The following is a 23,248-nucleotide window of genomic DNA, read 5'->3' as shown; positions in this document are numbered from 1 at the left end:
CAAGGGAAGTGGTAAAACTTGTGTCCTTGAATTCTGAGGGGAAAAATCTGCCACTGCAATTTGGTTTTGGCCAGAGACAGCCCCATCAGTTGTGCCTTCACAGTGTGATATTGAGTGATATACATGGAGAGAATCTGGGCAATGTTTTATGGATTACTGTTTGGGGAAATGAAGCACTTGACATGCAGAGTGAATTATTATAGGAGTGTCTCTGCTCAGTGGGAGGCCATTACCAAGGCCCCATGTCAAAGGGAAAGCTTGTTAATTTGACTTCCCTTGAAGACTCATAACTTGTAATAATCATTAAACGGATTATTTGGTCCTGCTGAGTCCCAGCTTGTGAGATTTGTTCTGATCAAAGTTATCATCATGGACAGGCTGTGGTTCAAACAGGCTTTTTAATCTCTGTCTTCATGAAGTTCTGTCATCCTGGTCCAAGAAACTGAATTGGCCTTAGTCTATAACTTCCTTATCATTTAAAAGTCCTCTTTTTAGTCCTAAACTCTAGGAAAATTGATGACTACAGGAAAAGGAGGCTTCAAGGAACCTAATTTGGAGAGGAAGATACATATGTGGGTAACTGTATAATTTATCTTCCAAACCAGGACCCTTGTGAAAAGGGGGTGCTAAAAATAATCAAACTGTATGTTTTAGTTTCCTAGTCTACTCAAGCAAATACCATGAAATGAGTTGGCTTAAACAATGGGAATTTTTTGGTCACAGTTTGAGGTTGGGAAAAGTCCAAATAGAGACATCCTCAAGACGATGCTTTCTTTTGGAAGACTGTGGCGTTCTGGGGCTGGCTGCCCACGATTCTTGGTCCTTATCTTGTCACATGCCAAAGCACATAGTAGCATTTCCTTGTCTCTCCCTTCTCTTCTCGGTTGCGTTGATGTCCAGCTTCTTGCTTTCTGTGGCTGTCTCTCTCAGTCTGAATTTCATTCTCTTATAAAGGGCTCCAGTAAGAGAATTAAGACCCATCCTGAATGAGGTGAGCCACACCTTAACTGAAGTAACCCCATCAAAAGGTCCTACTTACAATGGGTTCACACCCACAGGAATGAATGAAATTTAGGGACATGTTTTTTCTGGGGTACATACAGCTTTAAAGTACCACCCTGTATTATTTTTTGAAATATTTACTTTTTGACAGACAAATTCATGTTGTTATATTGGTGAACCTATAAAATAGCTCTCTTTGAAAACTGGTTTTAAAGACAAAATTCCCTTTAAAAAATAAACTTCTAGAAAATTTAGAAAGTTTTATTTCTAAAAAGTAAAACATGTATGTAAGTACTTTAAAGCAAAAAAATTTGAAAAACTTCTTTGATCATCTGAACATTAAAAAACAGCAGAATAATTACTTTGGGCACCTATTTGTGTGTATTAATCACTTTCTTATACATAGCCCTCTCTAATACAGTCACTGCATTTTTCTGAAGGATGTATAGTTTAACATTTTTTTTTCTTAAAATTACCTGCAGTATTCTTTGAAGTTGTGTTTAATGATAAATAAATATGTGATTATTATCTTCAGTTGCAACTTCTTGATAGATCATAATATTTTTAACTGAGAACTTTCTTTACAAGTGCTGAGATACTTGGTAAGTTGGGGCAAATTCTGCTAAATGAAGGGTATTCTATAATTAATAATTTTTTTTGTTTTGAAATGTGTAATTTCAGCTCAAATATTTTCACAAGTTCTGAGCTTTGCCTTCAGTCAGAGGGCCTTAAGCAACAAATATGTTAAATAGGTTATACAAGACAAAATTTGTCAAATAAATTGCCTCTATTTATGATTCTTTGGACTGTTTTGACAGATGTAGATGCCACAAAACCATTGGCATTATTGATTTCATTCCATTCTAGTAAGAATATAAATATATCCAATTAAAAATAGAGCTCATCAAAAAGCTCTTCTTACAAGTCTAGATATTCTGAGGCTCAATTAGAGAATTTCAAAATCAGATCCACACTTTTTAAGCTTTCAACATTTAATTTTTCAGTTCCTTCCTTGTGCTTAAAGGGATAAAAGTCAGTGTCTTCCTGTTTGGAAGTCTTGTTTTCAGTAATTGCAATTCATTAAAAGCTTCAAAAACTGAAGTTTTGGGCACTTTACTCATTGACTATTTTGATTAACAACTTATAACTTATTTTGAACAAGATGCAACCCAAACTTAGAGGACTTGTTACAAGAAAGTTCAATACCATTCTAAGATGCTTAGGATGATTTATAAAATAGTATGTCAAAGATTCAAACATTTTTAAATTCAGCTGATGATGGATAGCACAGACAGCATATAACCATGCTGAAAACTGTTTTTTTTTTTTTTTAATAGTCAGTATCAGTTTTGATACAAAAATTTTGTAATTATTTATTTTTGGAATAGATAAAACATTTGTAAATTTTGACAACTACTTTTTTTGGTAAGATTTCTCAGCTTGTTGAACACATCATGAATTATGTGTGTACCATAGCCAATTCCTAGTATATTTCTGCTCTGGAAATTTCTTAATTTGGTAAGAACATTGTTTTTACCACAATACTGTGTCCACCAATATTTGTACTTTCACAGCAAATTTGAACAACTTAACTGAGTTCACAATAGCATTCACAAAATAATGGCCGATATTTCACTTTGACAAAATTAACTTCTACAAGCTTTATTTCAGTTCTATGATTTGGATGAAAAAAATGAAACAACTTTTGGAATTAATTAAATTGATTTTCTATTTGAAACATCTTTTGACACTATCTGAAATTGGCATTATTTAACTATCTGCAAAGTTCTTTGGTAGTCAACAAACAAATAGCTATTGCTTCATGTTAGTGTGACACAAGAAATTTGGACTAAAAAATGAGCAAAAGTAATTTAGAAATAGAGACATGTGGCAATGAAAAGTCATGAGTGGTATGAAAAATATACCTTTTTTGCTGCATGGGTTAAATCATCTTCAGACAAGATGTTCTTAAAATAACAATGATTTTAATGCTTGTTAAATGATACTTCTTCAGCAGATTTGAATCTTAGGATTTTCATGTTGAAAGACTGAATATCCAAATGGGCTGAAATTACACATTTCAAAACAAAAAAATTATTAATTATAGAATACCCTTCAATGGGCAGTGGTTAGACCATATATGACAATAGAACTCTGACTCACAGTCTCTGCAGCAAACAGCCCAGAAAGCCAAACCACAACCTTAACAGCCATTGTCCCAGCATGGTTGAGACTTCATCAGTGACATCCAATGTCTTCATTTCCCAGGCTGCTGTGACAAACCACACAACAGGTTGGCTTAAACAATAGAAATTTTTTTAAAATGCAATTTTATTGAGATATATTCACACAACCTATAATCCATTCAAAGTATACAATCAATAGCTCACAGTATCATCATGTAGCTGTGCATTCATAACTACAATTTTAGAACATTTTCATTACTCTTAAAAAAATAATTTAAAAAATAGATAAAAATAAAAAAGAACACCCAAAATGTGCCATACTCCTTATCCCCCCCCACCCCCATTATTTATACATATTTTTGTCTTTATTTTGTTACTCATCTGCCCACACACTGGGAGTGTATGGATCCAGGGAATGTCGGTCACAAGATGTTCACAATCACATGGTCACATGATAAAAGCTATATAGTTACACACTTGTCATCAAGAATCAAGGCCACTGCATTTACAGTTCAACAGTTTAGTAAACAATGGAAATTTGTTGTCTCATGGTTTCAGGGGTTGGAAGCAGTTTCGCTGGCTGGCAATCCTTGGGTTCCTTGGCTTTCCCATCACCTGCAATGTCCAGTCCTTTCTCTTCTGGATTCCCACTGACTTCTGGCTTCCAATCCTCCCCATGGCTTTCTCCTTCTAAGGTTTCCAGTAATAGGAGTAAGACCTATCCTTATTCAGTGGGCCGCACCTTAACTAAAAATAACATCTTCAAAAGGTACTATTTACAATAGGCTCACACCCACAGAAATGGGAATAAGATTATGAATATGTTTTTCTTCTGGGGTAAATAACTCAATTTACCTTGCTAGCTTCCCTATTTTTGGTCCCAACCTTGCAACTCAGGACCAGTGAGAGAAAAACCAAATATGCTCCCCAAACCAAACACAAATATCCTGCTTCTAGTTAGCCCACTTCCAGCTTTCCCATGTCAACAACCTCTGACTGAGCATACCTTAAAAATTCATTGATTTCCTGGTGGATGAAATTACCATAGCAGATGTCAAATACTGACGCTTTGTGCAAATTACACATTCTTCATCAGTTTTCTTGAGAAACAGAAATTTGGAACTTAATTTTCCAGTACACGTGTACTTAGTTTTTGAGCTATCTTCTAACAATAAAAAACCTTTCTCAAACAGTAAAATCATGTTTATAGATTTATACTATACAATAAATACTGGAGCCACTGTAACAAGAGTGAAACCACTCTATACTCTTTAGCAGGACAGCTCAACCCCTATTTCCACACATATTTCTCACACACAAAATCTACAATTTTCCATATTTTCCACTGACCCCGCTGATGGAGGTCCTGGTGGCGTCATGTACTTCGCAAGCCAAAGCACAATGGCATACCCAGTAGCTGTAGAACTACTGGATGTAAACTAATCCTGAGGGCTTTTCCATCCAAGATTAGTTTTCTGTTTCCAGTGTATTTGTGATTTTATTTGTCTTCTACCAAAATGTTTTCAGTGTTGAATGTTCTAACATGAGATGGAAAAAACTCTGACCTGAGAGATCTTGACTTCCCTGAAGTTTTTAAATGTAAGACCAACAGCTTTACTCCAAAATTTAGAAATAAGTGGAAAACAAAAGCCAGTTTTTTTTAAACAAGTTCTAAAATCAGGTCCTGTGTTGTCGTATTTGATTTGAACATATAGTTACTATAGCTATTTGGAAAAAGAGCTAGAAATGTAGTCAGAAAAAGCACTTGATCTTTATATCCTATTTGATCCTCCTGTTGGAAATAAAAATATTTTCTAATTTTGTGGAAAGGTCCTCAGGACATACCATATACACATAAAACCAAATCTCTTTAAATAATTTATTTAAAATTTATTGTTTCCTGTGCTCTTACAAATGTAACATTCTTGTACACAACATTCATTGAAGAGGCACAATTCTTATTTTAAGGTGGCACAGATTAGGCATTTTTTCAGTGAATAATTAATCTTTCACTAGAAAATTTAACTATAAGCTGTTTTTCTGTAAAAAGTTGCCTGAAATTCTATCCCTAATATAAGATAAAATTTAAGTTTTCTATCTCAAAATGACCATATGCAAACTAACAGTACATGGACTACTGCCTTAACATCTTCAATTATAAGCAAAGCAATTTCACAGTGGAGTTTTTAAAAAAAAAAAAATTTTAAAATAAATTATTTTCAGGGAAAGAACTGACCTGGATAAAGGATTTGTTGCTATACCTCTTTATAAAATGATCAATCAGGTGATCACGCATGTGATTTGTCGCAGAATTTCCCTGCAGGCTTCCCTGTCAGCCAGGATACCACCAGGCAACTTAAAAACTTCCCTTATGGACACAGTGAAGTTCTAAGTGGGAACAGAAGGTGAGGCAGGGGTGTTGAGAGATGGCATTGAAGGGTAAACTTCCAGTCATCTGGGCAGGTTAGCATGCCTCCGGGAACACATATATACTTTCTCTGACTTAATGAATCAGGCCACTCAAACATAAATCTGGTCTTTTAGGTGTCAGAGTTCTGCCCTCCTTGCTGATTCCCTCCATATCACAGCACTGGTATCAGGACAGAAGGAAGGACAGTTAGAAGAACCCACCCATGGTAGAGTGAGTCATAGGTCACTGAGCTCTAATCAGCTTTTGATTCTTGATCTAGCCTTTCTTATCAACTACAGAATGTCATTATGAAAAAAACAAAAGCAAATCCTGAGGCTGGGCAGGGACAAGGAGTGGGTGTTTAGGCCAGTTCTCCATCGTCATAGTTCTGATCTACCTCAAAGCTCCGTGGAGGTGGAGGGACCTTGTTAAAATGCAGCTTCTTGGTCTACAACCTGGACTTCCTGATTCAGAATCGTTGGAGGGAAGCTAAGGAATCTGCCAGTACACAAATATCCAAGATGATTCCTGTAGATCCACCTGGTATCCATCCAAATGCCCCAAGGGGCGTATTCTCCCTGCTTCTCACTGAAAGAACCTACTTCTTTTCTTTCCCAAATTCTCACCTTGCTCTTTTAAACAATCTTGCTTTTTTCCTCCTTACCACTTAATGTCAATCATGCTGTATTTGATAATCTCTTGAAAGTTTCCTACTTTTGAGGAACAGGTTTTGGGAACAAGATAAAAGGAATAAACTTTCAACTTGTACAGCTGTCAATAGTGGGAAGTCCACTGGACTCAGGACACTTAATTTCATTTCTTTTTCAAAATTAGGTTTAGCATCCAGATGGAGAGTGAGGACTTGTAAGAGATGGGAAAGCAGACTTCCAGAACACTGGGCATTTAAAATGTTTGTGACATGGAGGTGGGCTGTGGAGGCAAATATTAACTCAGCATAGGCTACTTCCCTGATAATCACCATCCACGCGGCATCATTTCAAGAGCAGTCATTCTGGATCCCTATGGCTTTGTCAGTGATTCTTTCATTACAGACAGGCGAGGCACACTTCTCAGGGCTTCCTCAGCACTGCCGGCAAGTTCAGGGATATACAACTATTTTGGACTCCCAAAGGATGGAGATTAATCACAGGTAGTGGGAGGAGTTTGCAAGCATACATACACCCTTTCCACACAGCCTTAAGATGTGGGGAATGATGCTTCATCACAGCACTTGTTAAATAAATCATTCTTCTTTAGATCTCGCCATAAAAGAATAGAAGCTAAACCCTTCTTAAATAATTTGCCATTTTCTCTAAAGGTAAATGCTGCAAAAAAAAGGCCTTACAACCCATAAACAAGCAGATGTTCTTAAAATTACGTATTAAACAAAGTTAGGGCCAGCTTAACAGCTTGATGCAATGTACTGTTAAAACATATCAATTTTATAAAAGAAACTCAGTTAAAAGATTAGGAGGATCTAATCCTGGTTTTGATAAGTAGTATTTCTAAATGCCTGGGAAGTTTAAAAAAAAATCATCTAATCTTAGCTCCAATTACAATTTTTTCCATCTTTCCTCCTAAAGAACATTTCTAGAGCACAAAATAGATTCATAATTGTTAAATTAGATACATTTTACATATCCTGAACATAATGGCTCCTATAGAAGTAAACTGGTATTTTGTACACACACGTTATTTATTTTATTGCCACATTCATAATATACCAACTCAAGCCAAGTGCAGAAACATTTACTACACCCGCTGTTGTATGAAGAGCCCTGCTCCCACAAACACTTCATTACCTAGGATGACAGTTAGACAAGATGAATAATTAAAATCCACACACACACACACAAAAAGTATGTTAGATTATAAACTCTTCCTCAGCCACAGCTGTAACCAGCACTAAGTTGGTTTTATCAGGGGGTCCTCCTTTAACTCCCCCCCCCCCCCACTGCTCTTTGGGGCAGGATCTAATGATTGAAAGAGTTAAGGAGTTGAAAGGTATGGAGACAAACAATCAACAGAAACAAAAGGTTTGGAAAATCTGCAACCTGGCATTGAAAATCCCTTGGTTTCTCTCTATCCATAAAATGACAATTGAGTTTTTTAATGCCACATATAATTAATATATACTATTAAATAGTATCTCAAATGAAGTTCCTTTTTAGAATTTCCTGAGAATGATGGGATAGTTAAAAATAATTCATGAAAGAGTTACTTAATTTAAAAAAGCATGAAAATAACAGCAAAATCTGAGAGCAAATTTGCACGCTGGGTGGCAGCATAAAGAATCAAAATAATGAGTTTCTGGTCTGCCTCCATGCGTGCTGGCTTGCACCATTGATCTGTTCTGTCTAGCCATGTCTACAGGATTATTGCCCTTTATTACTGCTTTCCTTAATGACCTGCTCAAATGAGATGAAGGAGCTTATGAATAAACTCCAGGGGAGATATAAAGACATATTACATCCTATTCTACCCCAGAATAAGGGGGAAGTGAACAAGAGCCCTTAAAATGAAAAGGATATACAATTTTAGGAAATAAAGAGAGTGATCTACTATTTTTTTCTACCCTTTTGCTATGTAAACTTAGTCTCAAAAACCCAAATATTATGTAGATGAAAATTCCAAACAGCCTAAGTCTTACAGTTCTCTAACAGCCATGCCAACAACAAGTTAAAAAAAGAAATGGGATAGAGATGAGGCCATTACACCAATGTAAGAGAGATGAGTGAATTGGGCATTATGGGAGTATTATCTAAAACTTAACTGATCATTTGAAATGAAAGTCTAATCAAGATATCTGAATACCAAAAGAGATTCAAAATGTTGATTATAAAATGAGGTGATATGAATTACTTTGACTTTTTTTCTCATTCTTATTTTTAAATCCTAATCAGTGTTTCAGGTTAGCCCTGACCAACATTCACCTACCTGATTTGCAGCATGAATTTATAATCTTGTAAAGATCCTTTCTGGTATTTATTCTTTTTCTCAATTATGACTCAAATGTTAGGTAGAATACTTGCGTCCCTGATGGACCCTGGGTCCTCTTCCTACTCCCTGATGCTCATCTTCCTCATCTCTACTTGTAATACCTTTACTTTGCAGAATCCTTTCCTTATATTTAGGCTAAGTATTTTGAGAATGTTCAAGGAAGTACTAGTAAGTACAGACCAGAACCACTTTAGTATTTAAGGCCTTGCCACTAGTGGGAGAACAGACCACTATGAGGAAGTCCATAAGATTCTAATTAAATTCTAATTAAAATTAAAGGCATGTATCTCAGGATGCAGATGAAAACTTGTTAGGATGAATGGGTAGAAAAAGGATCAATAACAAGGGAAAGATTTTACTCCCTTGGGGCAAGCCACCTATAGATTAAGATGGGAATGAGAGGAATTGTGAAGCATAGGAAGGGTGTTGCTTAAGCAGAACACTTAGATTTGGTGATGGATCAGGAAACTTACTATAGAATGAAATTCCAGTGTAAACTAACGCATACTGTCCACATAATGTACAGACTCAGATGAAAGGAGGGATGAATTTTAGAATAACTAAAATATTGCTTTACTTAGTAGAAACTTCAGAGTTTCCCTTATGTCCTCATCAGCAGTTTTTTGTTCTACAGTGTATTAACCATTATTAGGAATGCTTTTGCTAAGGAGAAATAACATTAAAATCAACACCCCATAAAATGTAAAACATCAGTAACCTTTCTATCAGAGTTTAACATAACTCTTAAAGTCTGATGGTAAGAGTCTAAGAATAAAAATCCAAGAATAAAATATATGTAATTTTATAATTCTCTAGGAACATCTCAAAGAGATTTTTTTTTAAAATATACAGGCATATATATAGTCTACGTGCAGAAACTTAGGAATACTGATTCAAGGTACCTACAAAAGCCACTGTATATTAGTGGAGGGAAAAACAAATCCTGAAGTATGGAAAACACATTTCTGCCCCACTTTTTTGGGATGGGTAAATTCCTTAGCTTAAGTTTTATGCCTGCCACTAGCAAGGTAAATACGTGGTCATGTATCATACAGAATCATTTGATGAAAATATGAAATTTGATTTTGCACAGAACCCATTTAAACAATGCAAATAGGCTACTAGCATTCTTGCTTATTTTCCCAGTAGAATTTGACTAGTGCCACCGAGTTCCGCACGTTTGGGCACGGGAGAGAGATGTGGGTTATACTGTGCTTCACTCAAAAACAGTTATGTTTGCAGTGCTCTTGAGCCCACATAATCATTCCCTGTGCTTTTTTGTTATTTCCTTCCAAAATTTTAACACTGATGCTATGTGTTCAAATTAAATACAGATTTTGCCAAATAACAGGGCACACTGTGAGGTTACGTCGAAGAGGGATGGTTTATTATCTTGACGCGGGCCAGGAACTTAACAAGCAACGTGAATACAGAGATCTGTTTGGTCACACCTTTTCACCTTTCGGATATATGAGATTACAACCAACTTATCAAAGTAAAGCACATGTTGTTTACTTTTTTAAAAAATCCATTTAAGTTAGCCTCATAATTGTTCTGATCCCAGAAAGCAAATCATGCCATAATTCAAAAGAACTGTCCTTCACATAAACCTATGAGCACACATTTAAAAAATGATTTATTGTACATCTTTGCATTTCTTAAGGCATGAACAATGGTGTACAGATGGAACAGGTTCTGAGAAGTATTGCGTCTTCCTTGACAAGGCCAGCACAAGCATATCACATCAAATAGACACACTTGAAGTCTGAACTGACCAATCGCTGTGGCCCAGGAACTGCTCCAAAAAGGTGATGACGCTTCCAGACAAAGGACCAAGTGCATGGTTTCTATGTCATCTTGCTTTTAACTCTCTTGAACAGCACTAAGCACCAGTTACAGTTTGTTTTCTTTACAAATGCTTCAGACTTTGGATTTTATATTCTGCTCCTTTGCCCTGCTTTTTGAGGAGGATGTAGATGTTTTTAAGGAATATGGTTGCAGCAAAACAGAAAGGATCCAAAAGTGGTTAGGGGCCTTGTCTAATGCACTTCTGAAAGTCCATTATAAAGATGAATAGAAAAGCAAACGGGAGGTTTCCAGTAGACCCACAAACCACACTTAGCTATAAGAAACATAATTGTGCATAGTTATTGATTCATTCAGACTGTGATATGTTCCCAGTTTACCAAAGAACAGGACTGTCTACTTTACTAAAACCAGGGTCCTTTCGCAGCTCCCAGTAGGTGTCATTTGAGACCCAGGCTTCTCTTTGATTGGCATCAATAACTTTTCTGTGAAAATATAAAAAATCAACATTAGACACAAATCACATCAAGGTGACCTGACAATTGGACCCTCTTCTGTGGATAAGATGTACATATATAAACAGTATTTTTTTAGGCAGTCAATGTCCTATCTTAAAACTTATTGAGGATTTTCATATTTATGACCAGAAATGAACCCATTTGGTTGTTAGGCATTTGAAATGGAAGTGGGTAGGGTCATGCGGAAAGGGACTGAGGTGGGAATAAATCATCTCCAGGTAGGACTAGGAAGTGAAGGATTCCAAACAAAGTCTATACAAATACTATAACTTAGAGCTTCAGACTCCAGACCCACAAGAATTGTTTCTGTTTCACTTGTGGAGAAAAGTATGCAACATCAGTGGCTCTAAGAACCTCTGCAGGGTCAATGTCCAGAGTGCACTTAAGGCATCTGAAGGGTAAGGCTGCATTGCCACCCCATGGCAGGCATGAAATGACAACTATAAAGCATGGGAGGTTATTCTGCACTTTTTCTTCTGGCTCTGGGGGGCAACAGGTGTATCTAGGAACTACAGATTAATTTGTGTGATGTATATGTAATACTGTAATAATCATCCATGATCACACCACAGTGAGAACAAATCTGAACGGACACAAACTTGGTGTGACAGAAAAAAAATTTAATACTAACCAAGCCGGGATGGTGTTGTGGGCAGTGGGGTCCCCACCTTGTCTTTGGGTGAAGGAGCAGGAACAAGTTTCCATCATTCTAAAGGGTGCAGCTGAAGGACAAAAACGTGTTTGGGGCAAGACCCTCACTCTCTTATGCTGCCCATGATAAGAAAAGAGCTATGGTGGAGAATTTATTATTATGGTTACTAACTTTTCACAACTGTCAAATCTGATTCCATGTTTTCACTGCCAAAGGCAAAGTCACCAAAATCGGTTAGAAAACTTTTAAGAAAAACTTAATAGTCTTCTATCTTTAAGTTCTCTGGATACAAAACTATCTCTATTTCTGTTTGTTTTTTTTTTCTTTTTTTTTGCGACTGGAGTTTTCCATTGTTCAAGGCAGCAATTTGCACAACATGAACTTGTTAGGGGAGTGAAGTAGCTTACTTAAAAAATTTTGGTATATGTTCAAGGTTGTTTTCTTCCATGTATCGTCTTCGAGATCTCTGCAGTTCCTCGACTCTTTGCTTCTCTGCTGCTGCAGCTTCTAAATTTCCTTCTTCCAAAAATCTAAGGAGAGAAAAGTTCATCTATAATATCTTATCCTCTTTTCTGGGGGGGAGGAATATCATTTGCACAAAATTACATTCTAGTTGCTGTGGACACGGTAACTCTGCTAAGGCTCCCTCACCCCAGCCCCCCGCCACACCACTTCTGTCCGTCCATCAGTGAACATACTTTCTGTGTGTGTGGACCGAATTATTATGCGTGGCAAGGTAATGGCAGGAATGAGAGGCCTGGTCCCTGAAGACTTTCCAGTGCCACTTGGGCCTCTACAGCTTGAGATTTTTCAGAATGGATGGAGAGAGTCCAGGGTTCGAACACCACAAAGTCACACGCTGCGCTCCTTTTTCCATGTTACCAAAAAGACTAAAGGCTGTATAATGGAGGATGGTAGCTGTGCCCTTCATCTACCTTTAGAACAGACTGAGAGGGAAGGAGCTTTCCTGTTTTATTGGAGAGAATAAAACTGATTTAAAAAAAAAAAAAAAGAAAAGGTAACAGTTGGGGGAAATTACAAAAGGCCAAACAATAGGAAATGAATAGCAAAAGAAATTCAGGAAGAGAATATTGGAATAGAAATGAAAAAGAAAAAGCAGATTTAAAAGCTTCAGTGGTGATTTGCAAATACTTAAATTTCAAAATGACAGCAAAGAAATGGGGAACTAATATGATACACATTATACAGGAAGTTTATTGATAAATCTAACAGTGAGGCTGCATGTTCTAGGGGGGGCTGAATGCAAGATAACTGAATAATAGAACATTCAACACTGAAAACATTTTGGTAGAAGACAAATAAAATCACAAATACACTGGAAACAGAAAACTAATCTTGGATGGAATTTGTATGGCATATAGAATTTTTAGAAAAAGTAAAATTAATTGAGTAGCAGTGGAAATATAGGATACCATTCTATAGAATATAGGAATAATAAAAAATAATCACAAGGTATTAAAAGTACTGTATGTTGAATACATCTCAAACTCTTTGGGATCAAAACCATGTTGGGCAAACTCTAGAATTCCATTCAAAGCATTTTTGCACACCCCTGTCACTTTAGCTCTTATCGTTTAGTTTAGAAGACATCCCATATTACAGAGTAATAGAAATAAGGAGATAAAAAAACACTGGGAGAGAAACAGTTCTGTATTTATTGGAGAGAGAGTCAAGAATTTGTAAATCTTTGGTAATATCTTGGGGGGAGACAAAGCATTTGTTAAAAAACATCTGTGTTATCTTCTGTAGTGAATTTTTTAATTGAGATAATCGTCCGTTATGATCACCGTGTGAATACTGCTTTACCCAGGATAGGGCCTCAAATATTGCTGAGTAAATAAGGGAATGAATGAATGAATGATGGTAGAGAAGATAAGTCTCAAAGACCTCTGTCGTCCCATGCCATGATCCTGTAAAACATCTGAAATACCACTGCCATCCTTACCTCTGATCTGGCCGGAATCGAGCATCTGTTGGTGGAAGGAGATCTTTTAGCACAGGATCTAACTCATTGAGCTCAATAGCAAATCTCGTAAAGCCATAGTAGAGCTCGTGGTTGGTTGGCATGGACCCTGGAAGGAGGCCAATGACAGTGAGAAGGGGAAAGCCTTACGGAACTTGCAGAGCTCACTTACCCCTGTGCTTCCCTAATACCCACATGAATACAAAATGTATATAGTTATAAACACTAGATTATAACTTTTTTCAAGTGAATTTAATTGGTTATATTTTGTTAGGTAGAGAATTTTATGTTGATTATCAGAACTGATGGGTGCATATATTTAATAATAAACTCCAGCTTTTTAAAATAAAACTTTGCACATATAGTAGTCTTCATTGGCTAAACTACTCCATAATTTTTCTTTCAAAAAATTCAATTGGTTTACTAAATGCAGGGCTGATTAACTATGAACACTAAGATTTTGCCAGGAACACATATTGAGTTCTCTCTAGAAAAGAAAAGAATGGGAACTAAATTAAGGTTTATTGGCACTTTTTAACTAAATTCCTTGAAGGCAGGATGTATGCCAAGCTTCTAGAACAAAGCCTGATGCAGTCAGTACTCAATAAATAGTTGATGAATGAATGAACTATCCACTCTACTAGCAGGAAATTTAAATGCTCATTGATGTCTCTTAGGAAACCAACAACTAATTTTAAAGTTACTGAGAAAATTCCAATGAAAATTCATGTCATACGGAGATCTGTTCAATTCATACTTGATAATCTATTACATGCTAGAATATTACTGGGAACTCCTTTGATGTCTTGTATTAAATGTCAACATATTGCAGGTTTTTGCTGTGCAAATGAAAAGATCACTTATTCTGTTGAGTTATTGAATTTGTGGATTACAGATGTTTGCAGGTTTTCTTTTGTTTTATTAAAACAGGGAATAAATAACATGTAAGGATTTAAGTTTGTGTATTTCAATTATCTAAACTGTTTAATAAATATTTCTATCTTTTGAGATGTAGGCATTACATTTAGAGTTATTTTAGATGAAGTTAAATATATGGAGTTAAATCTCTGACATATGGTAAGAGATTTGGCTTGTTATACAACTCCTTCCTCTCAAATTTCAAATATATGTTCAATATATTGCCCTTAAGCATCTACATTGTTTTTTTTTTTAAAAAAATTTTATCATGGTAACATATACATAACACAAAGTTTCCCCTTTAATCATTTTTAACAGTACAATTCAATGGTATTAACTACAATCATAATGATTGTGCTGATATCACCACCATCCATTACCAAACTTCTTCATCACCCAAACCAAAATTCTGTACCCATTAAGCAATAATTTCACATTCCTCCTTCCCCTGACTCCTGGTATCTTCTAATCTACTTTCTGTCTGTATGAATTTGCTTATTCTAGATATTTCACGTAAGAAGAATCATACAATGTTTGTCCTTGTGCGTCTGGCTTATTTCACTCGGTTTAATGTTTTCAAGGTTCATCCACATTGCAGCATGTATTAAAACGTCATTCCTATTTGTGGCTGAATAATAGTCCATTGTATGGACATACCACATTTTGTTAATCCATTCTTCTTTTGATGGACACTTAAGGATTTATGTTTTTAACCTCACTATTAAAAATACATGAGGTGAAATGCATGGGGTGATCTCACACCCACTCCCCTTCTCCCACCCACCTGCCCCCCCGAGAGGGACACACAGGCAGGTCTCACCTGGCCTCCAGATGCACTTGGCAGAAGGGGCCACACCACAGAAGAACCCTTCGTGCCACTTTCCAAACAGCCGGTGCACCACCTTTCCCTCTTGATCCATCACAACCCCCTGCACTTCATTCACATTAGAATTCCAATAATTCACCTGGAAAAACCAACCCCCAGTTAAGACACCCGTTGTCTTGAAAAACATCAGTTTCTATGCCTCCCGTATGGGAAATTTTCTTAACCTTGAAGTTTTTCATTCAACCTATTTTATGAAATTCATTCTCAAAATATTTTATATAGAATAGTGTTAGGTACCTTCAAACACACACACACACCCCCGCCTTTATTATGGCAAAATATACATAACTTGAAATTTGCTACTTTTGGTATTTTTAAGTGTACAATTCAGTGGCATTAAGTAAACTTACAACGATATACAACCATCACCACTATTTCTGGAAATTTTACATCATCCCAAACAGAAATTGTGTACCCATTAAGCAATAACTACCATATCCCTCCTTTCCTGGTAACCCCTAAACTACCTTCAGTCTCTGTGAATTTGCCTACTCTAGATATCTCATGTAAGTGGATCATGCAATATTTGTTCATTTGTGTCTGGATTATTTCAGTTAGCATGCTTTCAGGGTTCATCCATGTTGTAGCATGTATCAGAACATCATTCTTTTTTGCGGCTAGTAATATTCTATTGTATGTATATACTACATTTTGTTCATCCATTTATCTGCTGAGCTTGAATTCTTGTTTCCAAGTTTTTGGAGCATATACTTAGGGGTGAAATTTCTAAGTAGCTTAACTTTTAAGAAAGGGACAATCGCTACTTCATGCTAAGCATGGTGACATAAAACAGAGACAGCTCAGTTTCTATCCCAATAACCTAATATCAATTTACAGGATAGTATTTTTTCCTTAAATCCTCCTGTCTCAATTTTCCTCTTTGCTCATGGATTTTAAATAAATTTCAATATGCAATGCTACAGAAGTAGTTTGTGAAATAAATTTCATAGTACCTGTAAATGGCTGAATTTTATTATGAGAATCCTGATTTGTCTCTCTTCCATCCATGCCATCCCCATGAGGTGAGAAGTCTGTGGGAACTTACCCACCCAGAGACCATGATCCCCTTTTCTAGATCACTCCAAGTATCTGCATCCTAGAATTCCCTCTCCATATAGTTCTAAGCTTATTCCCCTGCCTGCACAGACCTTTTCCTTGGATTCATCTACCCAAAGGCAGGCTACCCCCAGCATGTCCACCTTTATGCATGAGAGGTCCCCAAGGGGTGCTGTTGTGGTGGGTGTGGACAGAGCTTGGCTGTGTGGGCTGGTGTGTGTGAGGCCCCTTACAGGGCAGGACAGAGCTGGAGGCTGGAAGGAAGAGGGAAAAGCTGTGGTCCAGGACTGGCTCTTCCTGCATCACCATGTTTCCAGCACAGAGCTGAAAAGCATCCAGCTTGGCTTTGCAGGTTGTTATAAGAGGTATGTTTGTCAAGGTGAAAGGATGGATCCATTGGCTATTAACTATGAAACTAATATTTCTGCAAACACTTGTTATTTACTTCCCTTTAGTAAAGAAAAACAGTTTCTTCTACAGCATGTAGGCTTGATTTATATACTTTAAATATTTACACATGTGACATATGGACCTCTACTTGTGCTTTTGCCCTGGGCTCCGCTAATGTTAGGGGTAGGCCTTAACTGAAGTTTCTCATAGTCTACAAAAATAAATGGACACATTTACTTTTATCAGCCAATGATATAAATAATGATCCTGGCTCTACAGTTTTGAGCCATCTAACAGGTCAAAAAAAATAGTGAAAAAACACTTTAAGCTAAAACTCTAGTAATTAAAATTAACATGACCTTCCAATATGGCTTTAAAAGGAACTAAAAAAATAAAATAGTAGAGTTTTAGGACTCCAGTAAGTTACCTGGTTTCCATATTAGAATGAGATCATGAGTTTCAAAATAGCAGAATAGATAAAGGGGAGTGCAATACTGTATGGTCCACTTCAGATCAGAGAGACTGAGCAGAGTATGGTGTTGTGGGCCTTTCTACCGCTAACATCTTTTTTGTTAATAAAGTAATGTTTTTTGTTGCGTTTATTTGGATTATAGCAGTGACAAGGTGGGATAAGCTTGGAGTGACTGGTAGTGATCATCTACTTGGCTGCTCTATTCAAGTATCCTCAGAATATATTATAATTAGTTGCTTTAAAGAAGACCACTTGCATATGTGGCAATCAAGCAGGAATAGAAACAGAAATACAACCATAAGACTTATTGTAAGCAAAAGGTGTTTTCTGAAATTTTACTTAATGAAATCCTGACTTGCTGCTCAAAAATAAAATAAATATCCCTAAGGACCAAAGACACAGGGCAGACCCACTTGCTGCTGTTTAAAGGTAATTTCTCTACTACTTCTTCTGGAGTGTATTATACATTTTTTGCCTTTACTGTCACATGATATTATTTACCTTGACAAATGTGAGCTTGCAAATGCAAACACTGCTTTTGGTATTTCTGATGGTTATTTCTCCATAATGCTCTATCCATCTCCTCCCACTGAGGATGTTGTGTATGCACGTCGTGACTTTATTCCACACATAATAATCTCCGTATCTGGTGATGAAGAAAGTACGTAATACTGATGAAAAGACAATGAAGGTCACAAACACATATAACTGTTTCTAATAATGAAAGGATTTTTTGGTCAAAGCTACCTTTCCCTCATTTTTCCCATTTCTTCATTGGAAGCTTCTATGTGGTCACAAATATTTATGGTATGATACATTTATTCAAGGAACATTTATTAAGAAATTTCTATGGGCAAGATATTAGAGCTAAAAAGTTGAATAAGGCTGGCTTCTGCTCTCCTGGAACCAATAGTATGGTAGGGGAAGGTGGTCATGTAAATAAATACTTGTAATAAAATATGATGTGGGCTGTAACTGACATATGAACAAAGGTTGTGGGAACACAGAAAGGGGAGTCCTGGTGGATATGTCTGGAGTGGGATAAGTGACAGGGAAGACTTCCCAGAGGAGGTGAGGTTCCGTCTAAACTTTGGGGGATAGATATGAGGGCACTGCAGACTGGGGAGAGCAGTGACAAAAGCCACAGAGTTCAGAGGGGCATGGTGTCTCTGGGGACCTCAGGGGTGTGGCAGGCGGCAAGGCTGGACAGGTATGCAGGGGCAGGGCAGAGAAGGCTTTAAATGACACACCAAGGATCTGGATTTACCCTGCAGGCAATGGGGCATCCTGGAAGGATTCAAACGTAGATGAGAGGCATGACAGGGTAGGCATATAAGAAAGATGAGAACATTCTTTTGGACTCTGAGTTAAGACCAAACATGCAAATAGCTCTTTGGGAAAAGGGTAAGTGGCATAGCTAAGAAAGCATGAATCAAATGAAAATTCTAGGGAGTAAGGGTATAGAATTTCTGCCAAGGAATGAGACAGCAGCTTCAAGTCACATTGAAGTTTATACATAATGAGTATTTTTAAACAAAATAAAATGCTCCTAAACCCCTAAAAAAATAAATGAATTGGTACAATGTAGGCAATATATACACCTGGTGAAACTTTCCTTCTTCCTCCTGAATTTGCAAATATTGAAAGTTTATTTTGTGGTCCTGAGGCTACCTCTCCCCGCCACCCCCATCTTCCTCCATATCCACTCCACCAGCAAAGTCTGTCATTCAAGCAGACAAAACCAAACCAACCAACCAAAGAAATAAACAAAAACAATCAAGCCTTTGGACTCAAAGACAAGTTAATTAATTTAAAAAGATTCATAGACAACTTTCTCTAGAAAACAAGTGCAAAAGGATTCCATCGTTCTTCTTGAACAAAATAACTTGAAAATTAAAAAAAATAATCCCTGGATCTAATATGAACTCAAAACTGAAATTATAAATTGTGTTGAAAAGAAACAATTAAAAAGGAAAACCTTTCATATAAAATGCAAACTATCACAGTGACTGGGACATGGTAAGTACCTGGTTTTAAAATTGCTGACTAATGAAGAGGATGTGAATACATAAACAGGAAGCTTTGCTACAAATACAAAAGTTTCCATTAAACTTTTTTTGGGGGGCTCAAGTCTCAAAACTTTGGTAGAGATAACAGAAGCTTTGGGAATTCAGGGAGATGGACCCTTGGTACATTTTAGGGTTTAAAATATCCATTTCTGATTTACAAAAGCAGGTAAGAGGCCAAAAGGAAGACGAGAACAACCTACTTTGGAAGCATGACATTCAGTGTTCCAACAGGCAGGATTTCCATTGACTTCCCCCAGAACTTGTTTTTCCATCTGATATCTAAATGACATAGGCAGAGGATAAGAAATACCTACTCTATAGCTAATAACCTGTTCCAAAAGTTAGATAAAACTAACTTTTGTCTTGTTCTTTATTTTCACAGCACTTTTATAATCACAATTGATTCTATGCTGTCAATTTAACATGACAAGTGCTTGACGATAGCCCAAGAGGAAAAGATTAACCATAAGCCTCCTCAAATCTAATACCTGTATTTCTCCATAATACAGGTTCCATATTTGTTTTCAACTAGTAAGACTGGATAATCCTGAAATAACATGTGTGTATGGATTCAACACACACATAGATACACAGACTGTGTTTTAAGGTCCAGATTGCAGTATATGCTGCTATAAGTTTTATCTAGATAGAAACAGCTAACATATATATCAAATATCAGATGTATAGCAAAAATAACTATGGCATGGCAATATCATTGATTTATATACACATTTATTCCCCCTATATAGAAGAGTTATATGACTTGCAAGAACAGTAAAAAAAAATCTCTAAATATAAAGATGCAAAATTTATGAGAAAGTAGGATTAACTTAATGAACATGTTCCTACACTGGTTATTAAGATACAGCCCAGGGCCCAGCACTTTATCTCACACAATGGGTTTATGTTTTTACTCTTGGAAACTCAGATTTATCTGAGTTATTTAGAATAATTGCCTGGCCACATTTTGGATGAACTAAGGGAACTTAGTGCAATCTCCACAAAATTCTGCATCTTTGTTGTAATCAGAAAATGATTTATTTTCTTATTTTCCAGTAAAGTACAGTTATGTTGCTCTATGATTTTGTATGTTTTCATGTAGAGGAAAATTATATGAAAAGACTCATTCTGTGAACAATGGAGTACCCTCCAACTTGAAGGAACAATATATTTATACTTAATGATCAATTTATATATATCTTTCCAAAGGGATTTTTTAACTTTTAATTTTAGGCAAGTTTGTAATATTCTGGCTAACACTGGGCATTACTTAAGTAGGGAGCTCAATCCAAACCCCTGACCCTCAGTAAGTTAAAGACCAGATATTACTGCAATGCTTATATATCTAAATAGACTATGACCACAGATGCTGGGCCATTGCGCCTTCCTTCAGGATTAGAATCTCTTGGCATACTCCAAGAAGCGACATAACTCTCATGTTATGGGTGCAGACGAGCCACAATGAGGTAAAGTGATGGCCCTGAGCTGGCAGTCAGCATGGCCCACTGTGGTCCCATAAGGCTTTGCCTCCCAGATGAACAACCTCATCTCCAGATGACAAAGTCTCCCACTTAAACCAGGAAGTTGAATTTCTCAAACTGAACTCAGCACCAATTACCAACATTTTCTGAGTTCTGAAGATATAAATATAAACAGAGTATGACATAGCTTTGGAAACTAGAAATTTTTTACAGGTGAATAAATTTGATTTTGAAATTATAATTGAAATACAAACCTTGCCAAAACACAAAATTCTTTGATTCACAGTGACAGGCAGAAATGGGTGGATGATGGCTAACCTGGTAATTAAAAACAGAAAAGACAATAGACATCAGTGTTAAAATTTCTAGAGGTGATAATTTTTTACAATTTATATTGGCCACCCCAAAATACACATACTCAAAATAACCCACCTCTATTAGTGAGTTATTCTCAAAATGCATAAGTAAATTAGAACCTTTAACTTTTAGTTTCATGCTTAAACACAGAGAACTTGTATTCATTTGGAGGGGGCAATTAGGCAGATAAGCTAAGTGAGTTCTCTGTTAAATAGTAACATAAACCACCCCAAATAGAAGATAATCAAAAAGCTATTTTTGTCACCAATATGCCCTCCAACTATACCAAAACCTTACTGAGCCCAGTGGTACTTACCTGTTCTGAGAAAAATCGGAATCCCTTGTCTTCTCTAATGCATTCATAAGTCTCCCCAAGGACAGGGTTGAATGGCTTACTTCCTGCTCTGAAATAGGTGGAGCAATATCCTGAAACTGCAAATGCAGCAATAAGAACCTGTTAAAACATTTAAGAAAGGAAAATAATATAGGAGAGACTATTTCCATGTCTGCTTGTCCTTTATTCCTCTAGATTTTTCATGCATCACATTGATGGGTGCTGATTGGATGGCATTTGCTTTTCTGATTATTTGCACAGAATCTTCATGTACTCGTGGGAAAAATGGGTCAAAATGAAGTTAAGCCACCCACATACGAATCAGCAGGCAAATGAGATCAGGCTTTCTTTATTCATACATCCATCCAATTTTATGAGTAACAAATAGTTCAAATGTTCTGAAACACAGTTTGTAGGTTACGCTATTTTCACAATCACAGCAGCATGTGCAGGAGGCTTAGGTAAATGGGCAGGCAAAATTCCTGCAGTCATACCGGAATCAAGCCCAGGCAAAAGTGCAAACAGAAAATTACTTTCTCAGACCTCAGATCCTGAACAAATGGGCTATCTTGGCATTCGGGAAAAGGTGATACAACAAGGCTAGGAATGCCTTCAATTTGTAAAGAGTATGATCCCTTTACCTCCTAACTTTATAAACACTTCAAACCAGGGATAAGCCAGTGTGTGCATTTTCTAGTATAGGTATCTAAAATAGTTTGAGCCTGCTGATCTGTGCAAATGAACTGATTCCTCTCTTACATACATAGTGAGAATGTTATGTAAAAACCATATCTGCAAGTGTATCATCCTAATGAACTCTGGCGAGGCCTGGTCTAGGTTGAAGGGCACTGAAGGGCACTAGTCTGAGGCACCAAGCTTATTACCATGCGTTCGTATGGATCGTCAGTTTCTGAAGCCCTGTCCAGTAGCTCACTGTATTCCATTTCCTCACAGAGATGCTGCAGAGTGTTGAGTGGCTCGTTTAGTTCCACAGGCATAGAGACTTTAGACAGGTCTTTACCAATGTTGTTCCTCAAGATATTCCAGAGGTTAATGTTACTGGTGTCAGGACAGGGAGCTGGCAGGCATGCTCGACGTCCATTTCGGAAGGCTCCTGCTATGAGCTCCCCATTCAGGACTGGATGAGCGAGAAAGATGAGAATACAATGATAGGTAACTTTGCTTTTCTGATTCCATAAAAACAGAGAGGGAAAGAACCCTTTCAAGTAATTATGATTGTCTTATATTTCTTAAGTTTTCCTTATACTCTCTCAAGAGTATACTGCACAAAACACCAGTGTACAGTTTTTAAACTATATTCAAATATTATTCAAGAAAATACAAGTCAAATTTTAAAAAGTAAATAAATTTAAGAAGGACTCAAACTGTTGGTTTGAGCAAGAAGTAAAACTTTTTGTTCTTAACTGTCTACCTAATGGATGTTTCAACCATCTAATGCAACAGATTATGCAAGTATAAAACTTACTGAACTGTCACCTGCAAATAGAACAATTAGTAAAGGGGGGAAATGACTGTCCATTAAGTAACACAAGTTGTAATTTGGCAGGTAGACAGAACAATTTGGAAGTTCAAATGATGCATACTTTGCCGAGAAATGTTATCTGCAACACTGGTGTTGTCTTCAGATATGTTATCACTCACATCACTGATGTAAGACTCATCATCTGAAGCCTAAGGAAGGAAGAAGACAGAAGGGATAAGAACTT

General features: G+C 36.7%; 1 protein-coding gene across 7 annotated transcripts in view; it reads right to left on the bottom strand.

Annotated features, from left to right (window-relative positions):
* Positions 1–10,217: 10,217 nt before the first annotated feature.
* Positions 10,218–23,248, bottom strand: part of OSBPL6 (oxysterol binding protein like 6) — a 235,251-nt gene continuing 222,220 nt past the window's right edge. For all 7 annotated transcript variants that reach the window (XM_037848526.1, XM_037848528.1, XM_037848527.1 and 4 more), the window contains 10 exons: positions 23,126–23,213; positions 22,406–22,659; positions 21,504–21,641; positions 21,085–21,148; positions 19,550–19,628; positions 17,782–17,926; positions 15,297–15,441; positions 13,541–13,667; positions 11,982–12,104; positions 10,218–10,889 (listed from right to left, as the gene is read on the bottom strand). In XM_037848526.1, coding sequence (XP_037704454.1) covers positions 10,781–10,889; positions 11,982–12,104; positions 13,541–13,667; positions 15,297–15,441; positions 17,782–17,926; positions 19,550–19,628; positions 21,085–21,148; positions 21,504–21,641; positions 22,406–22,659; positions 23,126–23,213 — 1,272 coding nt within the window. In that variant the 3' untranslated portion in view covers positions 10,218–10,780. The remainder of the gene's footprint in view (positions 10,890–11,981; positions 12,105–13,540; positions 13,668–15,296; positions 15,442–17,781; positions 17,927–19,549; positions 19,629–21,084; positions 21,149–21,503; positions 21,642–22,405; positions 22,660–23,125; positions 23,214–23,248) is intronic.

Source organism: Choloepus didactylus, chromosome 9 (genome assembly GCF_015220235.1).
Source record: "Choloepus didactylus isolate mChoDid1 chromosome 9, mChoDid1.pri, whole genome shotgun sequence".
In the NCBI taxonomy this organism is placed as follows: Eukaryota; Metazoa; Chordata; class Mammalia; order Pilosa; family Megalonychidae; genus Choloepus; species Choloepus didactylus.
This window is presented reverse-complemented; position numbering and strand designations above follow the sequence as displayed.